The sequence below is a fragment of the Cetorhinus maximus genome, chromosome 14 (genome assembly GCF_964194155.1).
Source record: "Cetorhinus maximus chromosome 14, sCetMax3.hap1.1, whole genome shotgun sequence".
In the NCBI taxonomy this organism is placed as follows: Eukaryota; Metazoa; Chordata; class Chondrichthyes; order Lamniformes; family Cetorhinidae; genus Cetorhinus; species Cetorhinus maximus.
The window spans coordinates 113,186,137-113,203,972 of NC_135892.1; the positions used below are offsets into that span (position 1 = coordinate 113,186,137).

The window sequence follows — 17,836 nt, forward strand, 5'->3', positions numbered from 1 at the left end:
TAGGCTTAGAAAATTCACACATATTTTATAAATAGATTGAACCACAAACTGTTTTTTTTTTTGGCTTTCAGGTGCAGGGTAAAGATCCAATTATGAGAGACACAGATGGCCAAAAATGCTGTGAGTTCAGGTGGAACATTCTATACATATCCCCCTAACCCACCGAAGCTTCACCCTTTGACCTCAAGATGAGTTTTACTTGCAGAAAGGTCTGGGTTGGCTCTGTAGTCGTTGGAAAGAGGGCCAGAGATTTGAGAATCTCAGAAAGCGTTCAAGTCCTCGGGTCCGTTTTGTAGGCAGAGGCAGGATGGCTGTAAAGGCACGAGAGTGAACTTCTCATTCGAGTCGTCAGGGAATGGCTGAACCTCCATCGGAGCTCTCTCTCTCACCCCGACCCCTGGGAGGAGGGACTCGGCCTCACATTATCACTCACAGTTTGACCCCCTGCAGGTTCTGTCTCAGGTTCAAAACCACTTGCTCCTGCCGCGCCTTCTCCACTTTAAATGCATTTCTGTTGGCTTTTTTCTCCACTCTTCGTTCCTGCATGGGAACCAGAGAGAGAGAGAGAGAGAGAAATGGTTAAAAGAGGCAACACATTTTCAGCAAGTATAATAAACTAAATATTAACGGAGAAATGGGAGAAGCTGGGATTAGACACGTTAGAGCACAGATGGCTAAGGGAGGAGATTTAATAAATCATGGTGGGTTTGATAAAATAAGGAGAAACTTTCCACTGGCAGGGCTGTCGATAACCAGGGAACACCGGTTGAACATAACTGACAAAAGAACAGAGTTGTGATCTGGATGACTGCCAAAAAGGGCTGCTGAAGCAGATTCAATAGCAACTTTCAAACATGAATTGGAAAGGAGTAAGTTTCAGAACTATGGGGAAAGAGGAGGGACTATGGGGGAAGAGGAGTGGGACTAATTGAACAGCTCCTTCAAAGAGCCGGCACAGGCACAATGGGCCAAATGGCCTCATTCTGTGCTATATCATATATCATAAATATGGTGAAGTGCCCTAGTGGAGTGGAGGGGAGAGAAGAGCAGCAGGTGACATGATCTGGGACCAGGTATCAGCTCAGACAAGTTCTCCTTTCAGGTGTTGTGGTAGCAGCAATGCCATCACAACAAAGCTGCTTATTTATGTTGTTTGATGAAGTATTTTACAGTCAGCCAACATTCAACAACATCCATTCCATGCAACCCACTTCATCCCTGCCATCAGTGATTCGAGACGTTTAGACACTTGCAGAGTGAATCTATTACGGCGTCACAATAATAAATGCCACCCAATAGCCATAGTTGAGTTGCATATACACACTAGCCAATCAGAACTTAGTTTTACTGAATCACCTTTGCTTATTACAGCAATCCTCACAGATAAACTGTACCAAGTCATTAAATATTTTTTTTAAAAAGGAATGAAAAGCTATTTTTCTATGGCCAAACTGCATCTTCCTGTCCTCTGACACACTCCTCACTTGTGTGTTATTGTGTACACAATACAAACCATCTGAACTCCTGGCTGTGATACTGCCCCATGATAAAGCCTGGAAACACGCCACAGAGGGTATGTTCTGTTTTTTATAATTCCTTAATGAGATGTGGGTGTTGCCCAGCATTTGTTGCCCATCCCTAATTGCCCTTACTAGGGCCATTTCGAAGGGCAGTTAAGAGTCAACCACATTGCTGTGGGTCTGGAATCACATGTAGGCCAGACCGGGTAAGGACAGCAGATTTCCTTCCCTAAAGGACATTAGTGAACCAGGTGGGTTTTTATAACAATCATTGATAGTCTCATGGTCGCTGTTACTGAGACGAGCTTTCAATTCCAGATTTATTAATTGAATTTAAATTCCATCAGCTGCTGTGGTGGGATTCGAACCTGCCTCCCCAGAGCATTAGCCCGGGCCTCTGGAGTACTACTAGTCCAGTGACATTAATATTACCACTACGCCTCCATGTCCCCCCGAATGACACTGCGACATTGCCCTGTGATAAACCCCAGTTACTCTCTGAGGAGTGTATGTTCTTGTGTTACGGAGCACACGATGTTCCTCACCTTCCGTTCTCCTTTAATTTTCTGTTTCCGGATTTTCCTCTCCTCTTTGCTCTCATCCCGTGAACGGGATTGCGTTGAAACTCTGGGTAGGTCGCTGATGTTAATTGTTTCTAGTCGTTCCAGCTGTTTAGCAGTCAGACTCCGTCTGGGTAAAACATCCAGTGGAATCCCAGTTTTCTTGGACACCTTGATTGGATTGAGCTGAAAAGAGGAAAAGTCACAGCCTGACGATTTACAACTTGTACTTATAAGGCACCTTTGACACAGTAAACCATTCCAAGGCATTAGGACAAGCACTCAAAAGCTTGGCCAAAGAGGTAGGTTTTAAGGAGCGTCTTGAAGGGGGAGAGTGTAGTAGGTGGAGAGGTTTAGAAGAGAATTCCAGAGTTTAAGGTAACTCCCCAAACCACAGCCACTCAGCTCCATGTCCAAATATAAAAAGCCATGGAATGCTTTGCTACGATTAATTGTTTCTTAGAAATGCAAGTCCTGTATAATGTCTGCACTGGTGGGGGAGACCAGAACCAGGGGTGATAAATATAAGATAGTTACTAATACATCCAATAGGGAATTGAGGAGAAATCTCTTTGCCCAGAGAGTGGTGAGGATGAAGAACTGGGGGACCCCTCTTAAACATGGCCCAGATATACTCCCAACCACTGAGCCTCAAAGTGTGTGTTCCAATAAATCGACTGCTACTCAGCTGGGGAGGGCTATCTGTGGCAAAACCCTAAACCCCCACCCACTTCATCCTACAGCCCAAGAGGTGTCTCAAAGGGAGGCTGCAGGAGGTTAGGAGAGAGGAACAGCATCAAATAAATGACACACTGTGTGATATAGATGAGAGAAGCTGGCCGATACATTCTGCCCAGAGAATCTCAAGGGAATGCCTGTGGTGGGGCATTCTGACTTTGACCAATTGCGTAAAGCGGGTGATACTGATTCAGCCACCTGTTATACATCCTGCCCCAATCCACTGACATCACCCATTCTACATTATAATTCAAAGTCAAAATCACCCCACACCACCGTAATCGCATGGTGGACTGTGGGAGAACAGCAGGTTCCCCTCGCTGAAAGATATTACTGAACCAGCAGGGTTTTTAACAACAATTTGAATCCAATTTTAACGGAAGTAGCCCAAAATTCACCAGGTTATTTAGTTTAATTTCACAACCCGTCATGGCTGGATTTGAACTCATGGCGTCTGGGTTTTACTGGTCCAGAGTTAGAAGAACAAGATGCCGTTCAGATGGACAGGGATTAAAGTTGCCTCCACTCTGCTGCAGCCTTGGGCCATCCTGCCCAGGCCAATACAACCTCACAGCCGCAGTCTTAGCGGGTGGGAAAACCTGGTATGAATAGGCAAACGCTTGGCGATCACGTGACATTCCTCACATCCCGACCCCCCCCCCCCCACCCGCACTTAACAAGAGGCAGAAATTGAGACGCATGAACATTCACAGCAGCATCCGTTGCTCATACCTTTGGTGGATCAGTTATCAGCTTCGGATGGTTGTACAGATTTGAATAGGTGCCTGTGCGAGAAAAAAGATTCAAACTGAGGATTCAAACTAATAGATCGTTACAATTCCGTCACATTGCCCCTCCTAAGCTGGGCTGCAACACACCACCCTGAACTGCACCAAACACAGGCCTCTTTGTTTTGGTGATGCTGAATGAGGAATAAATATTATCCCAGGATACTGGGGAGAACTCCCCTGCTCTTCCAAATATTGCTGTGGGTTCTTTCACATCTACCCGAAAGGGTAGATGGGACCTTGGTTTAATGTCTCATCTGAAAGAGCACCTCCAACAGTGTAGCACTCCCTCAGTGCTGCACTGGGAGAAGTCCCCGGAGTGGTACTCGAACCCCCAACCTCTTACTTAGAGGGGATTATGCTAGCTGCTGAGACACAGCTGAGACTGTGAAGATATTTTGATGGAGGAGGAACCAGTACTTACTGAGGATGGATTCACAGTCCCATTGTTCTGTTGGTTCTTCAATGACCAGCACCTCGATCTCTTCCTTCTCCTCTTCCTCCTCCTTTAGTAGGACGTCCCCCCTTGGCCCCAGGTCATCGGGCATTTGACAGCTGCCGGCAAGATTGAGAGAGTTGAGAATCCCCTCAAAAAACAAAGAAAATGACACAGCCCCCAACCCCGACTGAGCTGATAAAGGGAGCGGGTATCTCTGCACTACAGGACTTATCCCCACTGAACATTGATGGAGTTTATTTAAGGAACACATTTTCCTAGAATGGTACAAGGGGTGAGGGATTTCAGTTAACTGGGGGACACTGGAGAAGCTGGAATTGTTCCCAGTGGAGCAGTGGGGGTTAATGTGAGATTTAATAGTGGGCTTCAACATTGACATGCAGTTGGGAGGACACAGATTTAAGACAATTGGACAACTAACCAGTGGTGGGAGGATGAAGAGAATTGTTTTCTGCCTCATGTTGAGTGTTTAAGACCTGGAATGTGCTGCCTGAAAAGGCAGTAAAAGCAGATTCAATAATAATTTTCAAAAAGAAATTAGATAAATACTTAAAAAGGAAAAGAAACAGCAGGACTATGGGGAAAAACCAGGGGAGTGGGACTACACAGAATCTTTACAGGGCAGAAGGCCATTCAGCCCATCAAGTCTGCACTATCACCCTGAAAGAGCATTCTACCTAATCCCACTCTCTTATTCTTATTCCTGTAACAAAGCACATTCATTCCTTTCAGATAACAATCCAATTCCCCTTTGAATATATCAATCGAACCTGCCTCACCACCCTCTCAGGAAGGACGGTCCAGACTGCAACCACCTGATGAAAAACATTTTCCTCCCATCACTATTACTCTTTTTGCCAATTATTTTGAGTCTGTGCCCTCTAATCACCTCACACTTCTCTGCATTGTACGTCATCTGCCACTTGTCTGCCCAATCTACTAACATGTCTGTCCTCATGAAGTTCAAAACTATCCTTATCACAGTTGACGATGTTTCCAATCTTCATATCCTCTGCAAATTTTGAAATCATGCCCTGAACATCACAGTCTAGGTCATTAATATATATCAGGAGTAGCAAGGGTCCCAACATTGACCCCCGGGGAACTCCACTACAAACCTTCCCCCAATCTGAAAAACAACCATTTATCACCACTCTCTGTTTCCTGTCACTCAGCCAATTTCTTATTCAAGTGCTTACTTTCCCTTTTATTCCATGAGCTAGAATTTTGCTCACAGGTCTGCTGTGTGGCACTGTATCAAATGCCTTTTGAAAATTCATATACACCACATCAACAGCATCGCCCTTATCAATAATCTCTGTTATCTCCTCAAAAAACAAACATGATTTTCCCTTAATGAATCCATGCTGGCTTCCCTCAATAATCCTGCACTTGTCTAAGTGACTATTGGTTTTGCCCCGAACTACAGTTTCCAGAAGTTTCTCGACCACTGAAGTCAAACTGACTGGTCTATAGTTACCAGCTTTATCCTTGCACCCCTTTTTGAGCAAGAGTGTAACATTCACAATTCTCCAGACCTCCAGCACCGCTCCTGTGTCTAAGGAAGACTGGAAGATTATCACCAGTGCCTCTGAAATTTCCACTCTCACCTCCCTCAGTATCCTCGGAGGCATCTCATCCAGTCCTGGTACCTTATCTATTTTAAAAATAGCCTTCCGAACATCTCCTCCTTCTCAACGTAAATTCTTCTAGTGTAACAGTTACCTCCTCTCTCACCTCGGTGAGGGCAGCACCTTCTTCCTTTGTAAAGACAGATGCAAAGTACTCGTTTTATACCTTTGCTACTTCTCCTGCCTCCACATGCAAGTCTTTTTTTTTTATCACTAATTGGCCCTACTCTTTCTTTTACCACCCTTTTATTGTATGCTTATAGAAGGCCTTGAGATTCTGTTTTATGTTCGCTGCCAGTCTCTTTTCATGCTCTCTCTTTGCTTTTCTAATTCGTTTTTTTTCACTTCCCCTCTGGTTCTTCTGTATTCAGCCCGATTCTCCATTGTATTTTCTACCTGACATCTGTAATACACGCACTTCTTCATTTTCATCTTCACCTCTAACTCTCTTGTCATCCAGGGTGCTCTGGATTTATTCACCCAACCTTTCCCCTTCAAGGGAATATACCTTGACATTGCCTGCAATACTATTTCATTTAAGGTGGCCCATTGTTCAGCCATCGTCGTTTCTGCCAACATTTGATTCCAACTCACTCGACTCCGATGTATTCTCACCCCATCGAAGTTGGCTTTCCTCCAATTAACTATCCCTGCTCTGGATTGTTCCTTGTCCTTTTCCATTGGCCAATTTAAACCATATGATACAATGGTCACTGTCCCTTAAATGCTCTCCCACTGGTATCTGATCCACTTGGGCGAACTCATTCCCAGAACCAGGTCCAACAGTGCCTGACCTCTCTTTGGATCGGAAACATACCGCTGCAGAAAATGATCTTGAACACATTCCAGAAACTCACGCCCCACATCCCTTTGCACTATTCCTATCTGAGTCTATACTGGATAATTGAAGTCCCCCATTATAATTACTCTATAATTCTTGTACCTCTCTGTAATTCCTTTGCAAACCTGTTTCTCTACATCCCTCCCACTAGTTGGTGGTCTATATACTACACCGATGAATGTTATTGCAATTTTTTAATTCCTTACCTCTAGCCAGAGATTCTGTCGCTGACCCCTCTGGAACATCTGCTCTCTCCAGGACTGGAGCATCATCATTAATCAATACTGTAACTCCAACCCCTCACCGTCTCTTCTTCCTTTCATGTCTCTCCTAAAAACCTTGTACCCAGGAATATTTAATGCCCAGTCCTGCTCTTCTTTGAGCCAGGTATGTTATACCATAATATCATAATTCCATTTGTCAACCTGTGCCTACAGTTCACCAATCTTATTAACCACACTCCCTCCATTCACATACATGATTGAGGCTTTTTACTTTCCCCCTTACTCTGACCTCATCTAATGACTTACTATTGCCGACTCTAATTCTGTCAAACTCCATGTATTCTGTTTACCATGATACTACTCTCTGATACATCCTCCTTATCAGTTAATACTTCTCTACTTCCCACTGCCAGTTTTTCTCCTCCCCACTCTGAATTTCCCCTCAGGTTCCCAACCCCTGCCAATCTAGTTTAAACCCACCCCTAATTTGATAGCTCTTTCAAAGGGCCGACACAGGTATGAAAGGTTGAATGGCCTCCTGTGCGAAATCATTCCATTCACATTTTACATCCGCTTACTCTTTTGCTTTTTGAGTGCGATAATCACTGACGACTTCATCCAGCCGTGTGCTATCCACCTGAATAGGTCCTTCTAGTTCATGGTGATCCAGAGCTCCGATCTCATCATCATCATACTCTTCGTACAGCTAAAGCAGACAGAGACAGGGTTACTGCACGGAACACCACCTGAAGGGTTACACCTACTTTCAACACCTTCTAGAAGACAGATGTTTAAAGCAGAATTTCTCCAGCGCTGAGGAGTTCCATCTCTCCCGTTGCTGACAGGATAGGAGAGAAACTCGGCTGAGACTGAGAGTGAGAGAAAGGGAGAGAGATGACAGAAAGAGAGGAAGGAAATAAGAATATAGCACCTTTCACAACCAACGAAGTACTTTTGAAATCTTGTCACTGTTGTGATGTAGGAAACACAGCAGCCAATTTGTGTACAGCAAACTCCCACAAGCAGTAATGTGATAATAGCCAGACAATCTGTCTCTCTTGTGATGTTGATTGGGAGATAAATATTGGCCAGGAGACTGGGGATAGCTCCCCTGCTCTTCTTGCAATAATGGCCATGGCATCTTTTCCACCCACCAGAACAGGCAGACAAAGCCTCAATTTAATGTCTCATCCAAAAGACGGTAGCTCTGACAGTGCAGCATTCCTTCAGTACTGCACTGGAGTGTCAGTCTGAATTCGGTGCTCAAGTCTCTGGACTGGGAGTTGAACCCATGACTCAGAGGTGAGTGTGCTGCTCACTGAGCCACAGCAGACAGCATGGACTTTATCCTGTGTCTTAGTCTAGTATCTTTTGTGTAAACTGACCTTCTCAAACCGATCATCCAACAGGGTGAGCTGCTCGTTTCGTCTCATCACAGATGATGTCATGGAGTAGGTGGTAAAGCGACTCCTGGTCTCCTCCTCCATGAAGGGGAACTCTCTTTCCCTGCCCTGGCTGCTGGCAACCCTCGAACCATCATCATTAGAGAGAGCATCAGCTGAATCAAAGTCTTCATCCTCTGTATCCTCCCACTCCTCTTCATCATCCGAATCCCTAAGGAATGCAAAAACAATCTATTCACTTTGACATCTCATCACATCTCGGGTTGTCCCAAAAGAAAGCAGGTCACTGACAAGGAAACATTGCAGGAGCATCGTCATAACTGCTCTGAGGCAAAAACTGAGGCAAACGCAGCTGTTAATTTGTGCACAGCAAGATCCACCAGATTGTGAATGAGGTAAATGATCAGTTAAGTATGTTCAGGTGCAGTTGGTATGAGGCAGGAACGTTGCCAGGGGGTTGGGTGGCACCGAGAAAAATTTTTCTTTTCCTTCAAATAGTCCCCATAGGGCTTTTTACTGTCCGCCTGACCAGGAGGCAGGGGCGCATGAAAATAGGGGTCTCGCTTTAACAGCTGTGGGGCGAAAAACAGCCCTAAAACGACAGCACTGAGGTGCCAAGTTCATGTCACCAGGCGGACACGGGAAGAAACAGCCCATGCCCATTGCAAGAGTTTATTCCTCGTTCGGTTTGCGCTGCCGAGATTGTGCAGCAATGGGGAGAGGGTCCGTGATGTCGGGGTAGCATTGTGTCAGGACAAGATCAAGGGGCTAACCTCCACCCCTGTACACATTGACGTTAGGGGGTTGGGAAAAAAACAATGGATAATCGGGAAGGCCAGCACACTGTTATAGAGCCATATCACAAAACCTACACGTAAATATGCAAACAACCTATATTACAACCCACGATCGATCAAATAATCTCACCTTAATAACTGTACGAGGTGGCACAGAAAGCTCCCTCGGCTTACCGAGGTACTCAGTTTGTTTCAAGTTAAATGAAGGGTCGATGTCAGGAGTGAGCCCTGAAACAGGCTGTCAGCCTGTGCAGTGAGTGGGATTCACTGAATTCCTCTGAGCAAGCGTGGGACCTGTTTCTGACTGGGGTGGACATTACTTCTTACCTGATTATGTTAATCAGGCACAGTGTGGCCTCCTACACTCATCTCAATTGACTACGGGGGCCAGAGAGCAAGTTCCAAGATTTTTCCCCTGTGATGAGCCTAGACTTTGATCTAGTTTTTCAACTGTCTCAGCAGATTTTACAGCTGAGTGCCTGGACTGAGATACAAGGTACATCACAACTGTACTGGACAGGCTGGGTGGAGCAGAGGGTCTCGCTCTGCCCATCTCTCCACACCCTTAGCTTAATCTAAAGCCCCCTCTGCTGACCCTTGGCCAGCAGGCTAACCCTCCTTCGGTATCCCTCACTTCCCCGGGTTTAAATCACATACATCTGAACATCTGCCTCACTCCCTCTCCCGACAGCCTTCACCACAAAGTCGTCTTCCAAAACGTTTTCCGGATCATCAAAGTCAAAGTCATCATCGAGGGCAGCCACAATGTCCGGGTCGAGGTCCAGGCGAGGCCCTGAGGGCAAATCCAAACACACCCTTAATTTACTGTCTCAAATGTGAACGTGAATCACTCCCTCACTCACTCAGGAGTAGACAGCTGGTACTAAATGTTTGGTATGATTCACTGTATGACACGCACAGCTCATACAACGATGATTTACTCCAAGACACAGACACTGAAATTATCTCCAGCTCTTTCTGGTCCCATTTACCCCTCGACCTCCCTGCTTGTGTCAGTCAATTTAGCTCAGTAGGTAGCACCCCTGCCTCTCAGTCAGAAAACCTTGGGTTCAAGTCCCATCCCAGAGACTGGGCCACAAAAGCCAGACCGATGCTGCAGATTGCTGAGGGGATCAGTGTAAAGCAGGAACCTCAGTGTTACCCCCCCACCACCCCAAGTCTTACCTCGCACAGGAGCTGCTTTGTTCAGCAGTCCAGTCTCCTCTTCAAACTCGGAAGCAAAAACCGACGACGGCAGGTTAATGGAATGAGTCTGAAATCAAACACATCACAGGTTTACAGCTCACTTTACAAAAGGCTCCAGAAACCCTCATTGATACAGACAGTGGGGGCAGAGACAAAGAGAGGGGAGAAAGAGACAGGGGGGCTGACAGAAGGAGGGGCAGAGATAGGGAGGAGAGACAGAGAGAGGCGGGGGACAAACAAAGAGGAGGAGAGACGGAGGGAAAATAGATTCCTGCTGCAGTGAATGCAATTGGTTTACCCCTGCGCCCTGGGGCAGTCAGTAACATTGCCCCTTTCAGAGCAGTGGTTCTGTGTCAGTTGACAAAATTCAACCAAGTATGTCACTCTCTACCACCCCAAATCACCCTGACAGCAAAACAGAATAAATCCACTGTAGTGAGGATTTCGTGGCTGCAGTAGGCAGCACAACCACTGGGGAAAGTGGTTGGTGGGGTGGGGTAGAATAGACTCTTTCTCCCTGCAGCTCATTGCTTTTCTGGTTATGGTCTTTCCCCTTTCCCCATTGTGCATACATTTACTAAGTTCCCTCTGAAGCCACTCAGTTGTATCAAACCTCTACCAGCAGTTCACAATGACCCACCATCGCCTTCTCAAGGCAATGACAAATGGGCAGCCTTGCCAGAGACACCCAGATCCTGAGAACGAATCTCTAACACGCCATGAACACATAGAGGAATCCTCACTGACCACAGGTCCATTCATTAGTAGACAGGGGAGATTTAGGTCAATATGTAGAGGGTCCAACAAGGGACAGCGCAGTGCTGGACCTAATTCTGGGGAATGAAGCCAGGCAGGCGGCTGAGGTGGTGGTGGGGGAGTATTTTAGTGAGAGCGATCACAACATGGTACAATTTAAGCTTCTTACGGACAAAGGGATAGACAAGTTGCAAAAAAATGTTTTGGATTGGGGGAGAGCGGATTTTAGTAAAATAAGGCAGGATCTGGCCAAGGTAGACTGGGAACAGCTATTTGTGGGGAAATCTACAAAAGAGCAGTGGGGGATGTTCAAAAAGGGAATGGGGAGCGTACAGGCTCAACATGTTCCCTCTAGGGTGATAGGAAGGAGTAACAAGCCCAGAGAACCATGGATGACCAGAGATATTCAGGATACAATGAGAAGGAAAAGAGAGGCTTTTAGCAGGTACAAGAGAAGCAAATCAGCAGAGGCATTAGTGGAGTACAGAAAGTGTGGGGTGGAGCTTAAGAAAGCATTTAGGAGAGCAAAGAGGGGATATGAGAAAGCTCCGGCTGGTAAAAGTAGGGAAAACCCCAAGATATTCTATAAGTATATCAATGGGAAGAGGATAACCAGGGAATGAGTAGGGCCCATAAGGGATCAAGGGGGCAATCTATGGGTGGAGCCAGAGGACATCACTATAGTGTTGAATGAATACTTCACATCCGTCTTCACCCAAGAGAATGAGGATGAAGATATCGAACTCGGGGAGAGAGAATGCGAGGTTCTTAAGCAAATTGATATAGGGAGTGACAAGGTATTGGAGGTGTTGGCAGGCTTAAAAGTGGACAAATCTCCAGGTCCGGATGATCTGTGTCCCAGACTGCTGAGGGAGGCAAGGGAGGAGATCGCAGAGGCTCTGACTCAAATTTTTAATTCCTCTCTGGCCACGGGGGAGGTGCCAGAGGACTGGAGAACAGCTAATGTGGATCCGTTATTTAAGAAGGGTTGTAGAGATAAGCCAGGGAACTACACACCAGTGAGTCTCACGTCAGTGGTAGGGAAACTATTGGAGAAAATTCTGAAGGAGAGAATCTATCCCAACTTGGAGAGGCAAGGTTTGATCAGGGATAGTCAGCATGGCTTTGTCAGAGGGAGGTCATGCCTAATAAATTTGATTGAATTTTTTGAGGAGGTGACCAGGTGTGTAGATGAGGGTAGTGCAGTTGATATAGTTTATATGGGTTTCAGCAAAGCCTTTGACAAGGTCCCACATGAGAGACTTATAAAGAAGGCAAATGCACATGGGATACAGGGTAATTTGATAAGGTGGATTCAAAATTGGCTTAGTTGTAGGAGACAGAGGGTGATGACAGAAGGATGCTTTAGTGACTGGAAGCCAGTGTCCAGTGGCGTACCACAGGGATCTGTGCTGGGTCACCTATTATTCGTCATTTATATAAACGACATAGATGACTATGTGGGGGGTAGGATTAGTAAGTTTGCGGATGACACAAAGATTGGCCGGGTGGTTAACAGTGAGGTTGAGTGTCTTGGGCTACAGGAAGATACAGACAGGATGTTCAAATGGGCAGATAAGTGGCCGATGGAATTTAACCCTGAAAAGTGTGAGGTGATACACTTTGGAAGGAGTAATTTGACAAGGAAGTATTCAATGAACGGCATGACACTAGGAAGTTCTGAGGAACAAAGGGACCTTGGCGTGTGTGTCCATAGATCTCTGAAGGCAGAGGGGCATGTTAGTGGGGTGGTGAAAAAGTCATATGGGACACTTGCTTTTATCAATCGAGGCATAGATTACAAAAGCAGGGAGGTCATGTTGGAGTTGTATAGAACCTTGGTGAGGCCACAGCTGGAGTACTGTGTGCAGTTCTGGTCACCACATTATAGGAAGGATGTGATTGCACTGGAGGGGGTGCAGAGGAGACTCACCAGGATGTTGCCTGGGATGAAACATTTAAGATATGAAGAGAGGCTGGATAGACTTGGGTTGTTTTTGTTGGAGCAGAGAAGACTGAGGGGTGACCTGATCAAGGTGTACAAAATTATGAGGGGCATAGACAGGGTGGATAGGGAGCAGCTGTTCCCCTTAGTTGAAGGGTCAGTCATGAGGGGACATAAATTCAAGGTGAGGGGCAGGAGGTTTAGGGGGAATGTGAGGAAAAACTTTTTTACCCAGAGGGTGGTGACAGTCTGGAATGCACTGCCTGGGAGGGTGGTGGAGTCGGGTTGCCTCACATCCTTTAAAAAGTACCTGGATGAGCACTTGGCACGTCATAACATTCAAGGCTGTGGGCCAAGTGCTGGTAAATGGGATTAGGGAGGTAGGTCAGGTATTTCTCACGTGTCGGTGCAGACTCGACGGCTGAAGGGCCTCTTCTGCACTGTGTGGTTCTGTGAAGGGACATGTTCCCCTAAATTATTTTGGCACAGGCTCATTTTTTGCTTCCTCCTCACTTCCCCTCCAAATCCCAGATTTGTCCAATGCCTCGCTCTCAACTATGCCTTACGGGAATCTGCTTCCCCTCCTCTTCCAGTCTTCCATCTCCTGTAGTTATAGTGTCCTGGCCCTCCTTCAGGGGTATGCTGGAGGCCACAAGCTCAGCGACTGGAGACGCCTCCTTCAGGTGCTGCAGGTAATTGTAAGTATCATCGAAGAAGATGCCATATTTCCTCTCCTCCTCCTTTCGCTTTTGCACATCCGCTCTCTGCAAGAAAGGTGTTAAGACCGGGTTATACTGGCAGCCGGAAACCAACTCAACTCACTCATAAGAATTGTGCAACCCTCCCCAGGTCAGCTGTGGCACTCTCATTTGTGAGTCAGAACATTGTGGGTTCAAATCCCACACCCAAGACATGGACCCATAATCCAGGCTGACACTTCAGTGCAGTGCTGCACTGTCAGCAGATTCATCTTTTGCACATGGCATTAAACCCTCTGCCCTCTCAAGTGGGCAGAAAAGACCCTACAGCCACTATGGAGCAAAGGTGGCTAAATGGAGTTCAGGCACAGATCAGCCATGATCTAACTCAGTGGTGGAGCAGGTTCGAGGGGTTGAATTACCTCCTCCTGTTCCTAGCTGGATCCAAAGATTAAATTCAAATTCACGAGGAAGCGGCCCACACCCAGTGCCGAGCCCTATCTCATCATGTTTGTACAGAGCTCTCAGCTACACATTAAAGTGAACCACCTCTGCCGGCAGTAGAACTCTCTGTGGGGCCTTCTCATCTGCGACCAATGGATCCTTCTGGCTTCTGTGCACCAGGTGAAAGGTCACTGATGACTTCTTCTGGATGAAGGGCTTCTTCTTTCGGTGAGGCTGAAGAACAAAATTGGAATCAGGGTTAAGACATGGGAATGAGGCGCTGAGACTCTGGCTCATTCGGAGATCAGTGGAGATAACTCCATACACATGATTCAGCTTCACACAGACTGACCTTTCTGCATTATAAACCCAGCAAATATCACACCACACCCAGCTAGTGACCTAGTACCATGTCACTCACTGAGGGGTACAATCACGTCAAGGATTTCAAGGCCTTGGAGAGAGAACAGAGGAGGATTACATTGAATTTAGTAGCACAGAAACAGGCTATTCGGCCCAAATGGTCGATGCTGCTATATATACTCCACATGAGCCTCCTACCATCATACTTCATCTCACCCTATCAGCATATTCTTCTACTCATTTCTCTGTCATGTGTTTATCTAGCTTCACTTGAAATGTTTCTTTAATATTCACCTCAACTATTCCATGTGGTGGTGAATTCCACATTCTTACCACTCACTGGGTAAAGGCATTTCTCCTGAATTCCCAATTGGATTTATTAGTGACCATCTTATATGCATGATCTCTAGTTATGAATTTCCAGCAAAAGTGAAAACACCTTTTGCTGGAAAGGTGCGAGGGATAAGAGGTTTTAGTTACGCAGAGGGACTGTAGAAAGTGTGATTGTTCTCTTTAGGGCATAGAGGGTTAAGGGGAGATTGAATAAAAGATATATAAAATTAAGAGCTGATTTTGAGAAAGTCAGAAAGGAACAGGTTCCAGTGCTAGGAAATTCAGTAACCAGAGGCTACAGATTTAAAGTAATTGACAAAAGAACTAAAGGGATAGATGAGGATGATTTGTTTTATTTACACAGCAGGTTGTTGTGATCAGAAATACACTGCCAACGTAGGGGTCACCGAGCACAGGGGATAGGTGAATGGAATTTGGTGTGAGTTAGAATAAAGGCAGCAAGCATTTTGGATCGTCTTAAGTTTATGGAGGGTAGAATGTGGGAAAGCAGCCAAATGTTGGAATAGTCGAGTCTAGAGGCAATAAAGACACAGGTGATTGTTTCAGCAGATGAGTTGAAGCGGGGGCAGGGAGTCGAATAATGTTATAATGGTGAATGGCATCCTTCTGTGCTGTGACCATCCTGTGATTCTATTCTCGGTGGGAACAGGGCTTCGGGATGATGCGGATTTGTGGTCAGAAACTCACCTTGGGGTCAAACCAAGGTTGTGGACAGTCTGGTTCCGCCTCAGACCATTGCCAGCGATAAAGACAGACACTGCAGCAGGAATGAAATTTGTGGCAGAAAGCAAAGGCATTTGGTCTTCCGGTGGGGTGGGGGGGCTGGTTGAGAGAAGTGGTGGTGAGATAGAGCCGGGTGCTGCAGCGTACACAAGGAACCTGTCATTGTGTTTTTGGACTAAGTTACCAAAAGGGCCAGGGAGTAGACGACAGAGGGAATTTGATCTATGCTTGAAAAGGAAATCTTTTCACAGCCTATTTTGACCAGTCTGCCACGCAGTGGACAGAACGGTCTCCGGGTTCACTCAGTAGCGAGCACCCTTGAATTCACAACTTTCTACCTCAGAGGCAAGTCCCACTCTAGAGACTTGAGCACAGAATGCAGGCCGACATTCCAAGAGTGCTGCACTGTCAGAGATGCCATCCTTCAGTAAACTGAGTTAAGCTGCCTTTCAAGGTAAAAGATCCCGTGGTTGATGAACAAGGAAATTTTTACCAGTGATAAAAACATGTGCCGACAAATCTCAGCCGGTCTGGCAGCATCTGTGGAGAGAGAAATAGGGTTAACACTCGAGTCGAATACGACTCTTCAGAAGAATTGGAAGAAGCTATTCTGAAGAGCAGTCGTATTCGACTCAAAACGTTAACTCTATTTGACTCTCCACAGATGTTGCCAGACCTGCTGAATTTTTTCGGCATTTTCTGCTTTTATTTCAAATTTCCAGCATCTGTTGTGTTTTGCTGTTAAATTTTCACCAGTGTCCTGGATGAATATTTATCCCTCAATCCACATCGCGAACACAATCTGGTCATTTACCAAGTTGTTGTTTGTGGGATCTTGCTATTCACAAACCAGCAACATTAGCAGGGAACACATTTAAACAGCATTTCATTGCGATGGGCTGGAGGTGATGGAAGGCGCTATAGGAATGCAGATCCTCCCTGACCCCCCCCCCGCCCGGGTCCGGCTCCAGGTCCGCGCTGCTCACTCACCATGGCCGCTGGAGGCTGCCGCCTGTCTCCGGGAGATCACCCGGGATGAGAATGCGCGTCTGCGAGCTGCCCCCGGCCTCACTGTCCCCTCCGAGCCCGAGGCACCGAATCAAAAAGCGCCGGGTCCCCGAGAATCAGAACCCTTAGGCCGCCATGCGACTGCACGCCCAGCGGTGATTGGCTGGAATTGTGATGCACTCTGGGATACTAGCTGAATGCCGCTCTGACCTCCGACTCCTGATTGGCTGGGGTTGTGATGCACTCTGGGATACTGGCTGACTGCCGCTCTGACCACCGACTCCTGATTGGCTGGGGTTGTGATGCACTCTGGGATACTGGCTGACTGCCGCTCTGACCTCCGAGTTATGTTGGAAGATTTGCAGTCACTATAAACCAGATATGTGGGGAGGGTGGGATTATGTCTTCCCACACATTCAATCCTGTTTAAAAATGGACGTTGCGTAAAGTGTAAAATGTATTCTTTTTTTGAGTTCCCTCCACACTATCCCCCAGTTTTAGAATCAAACACTCTCAGGACAGGCACAGCACGGGGTTAGATAAAGACCCTATTTACGTGGGAAAGTTTTGCTGACTTGCTGGAGCAGCGCTAGGCTAAGTGAAAGACTTCCGTGGAAAGAAGGCTGTGACGTTGGCAGCTCAACCAGTCTTATCACCCCACCAGCCTCCGCATTCAAAGGATCATCCTTTGCCATTTCCGCCAACTCCAGCATGATGCCACCACCAAACACATCTTCCCTTCACCAGCCCCCCCCAGCAGCATTCCGTAGGGATCGTTCCGGGACACCCTGGCCCACTCCTCCATCACCCCCTACACCTCAACCCCCTCCCATGGCACCTTCCCATGCAACTGCAGAAGATGCAACACCTGCCCCTTTACTTCCCCTCTCCTCACCGTCCAAGGGCCCAAACACTCATTTCAAGTGAAGCAGCATTTCACTTGCACTTCCCTCAATTTAGTCTACTGCATTCACTGCTCCCAATGCAGTTTCCTGTACATTGGAGAGACCAAACACAAACTGAGTGACCGCTTTGCGGAACACCTTCGTTTTGTCCGCAAGCATTACCCAGACCTCCCTGTCGCTTGCCATTTCAACACTCCACCCTGCTCTCATGCCCACATGTCCGTCCTTGGCCTGCTGCAATGTTCCAGTGAAGCTCAATGCAAACTGGAGGAACAGCACCTCATCTTCCGACTTGGCACTTTACAGCCTTCCGGACTGAATATTGAGTTCAACAACTTTAAATCGCGAACTCTCTCCTCCATCCCCACCCCCTTTCTGATTTTTCCCCCTCCTTTTTGTTTTTTCCAATAATTTATATAGATTTTTCTTTTCCTACCTATTTCCATTATTTTTAAATGTATTTCCATCCATTGTT

At 46.6% G+C, this 17,836-nt stretch overlaps 1 protein-coding gene across 1 annotated transcript; it reads right to left on the reverse strand.

Moving 5' to 3' along the window:
- Nucleotides 1-16,617, reverse strand: ltv1 (LTV1 ribosome biogenesis factor). The gene is made up of 11 exons (XM_078557490.1): nucleotides 16,439-16,617; nucleotides 14,114-14,242; nucleotides 13,433-13,630; nucleotides 10,145-10,232; nucleotides 9,617-9,752; nucleotides 8,145-8,373; nucleotides 7,338-7,465; nucleotides 4,031-4,161; nucleotides 3,551-3,603; nucleotides 2,066-2,266; nucleotides 1-540 (listed from the first exon to the last, which is right to left on the reverse strand). The coding sequence occupies exons 1-11, from the start codon at nucleotides 16,439-16,441 to the stop codon at nucleotides 430-432; spliced, it is 1,407 nt and encodes a 468-aa protein (XP_078413616.1). The 5' UTR covers nucleotides 16,442-16,617; the 3' UTR covers nucleotides 1-429.
- Between the last annotated feature and the right edge of the window lie 1,219 nt (nucleotides 16,618-17,836).

Coding starts and splice junctions, on each gene's coding strand:
- ltv1 (XM_078557490.1), bottom strand. Junction 9,753..10,144: donor CAAAGCAGCTCCTGTGCGAG/GTAAGACTTGGG, acceptor ATTTGCCCTCAG/GGCCTCGCCTGGACCTCGAC. Junction 8,374..9,616: donor AGTGAGGCAGATGTTCAGAT/GTATGTGATTTA, acceptor TGCATTCCTTAG/GGATTCGGATGATGAAGAGG.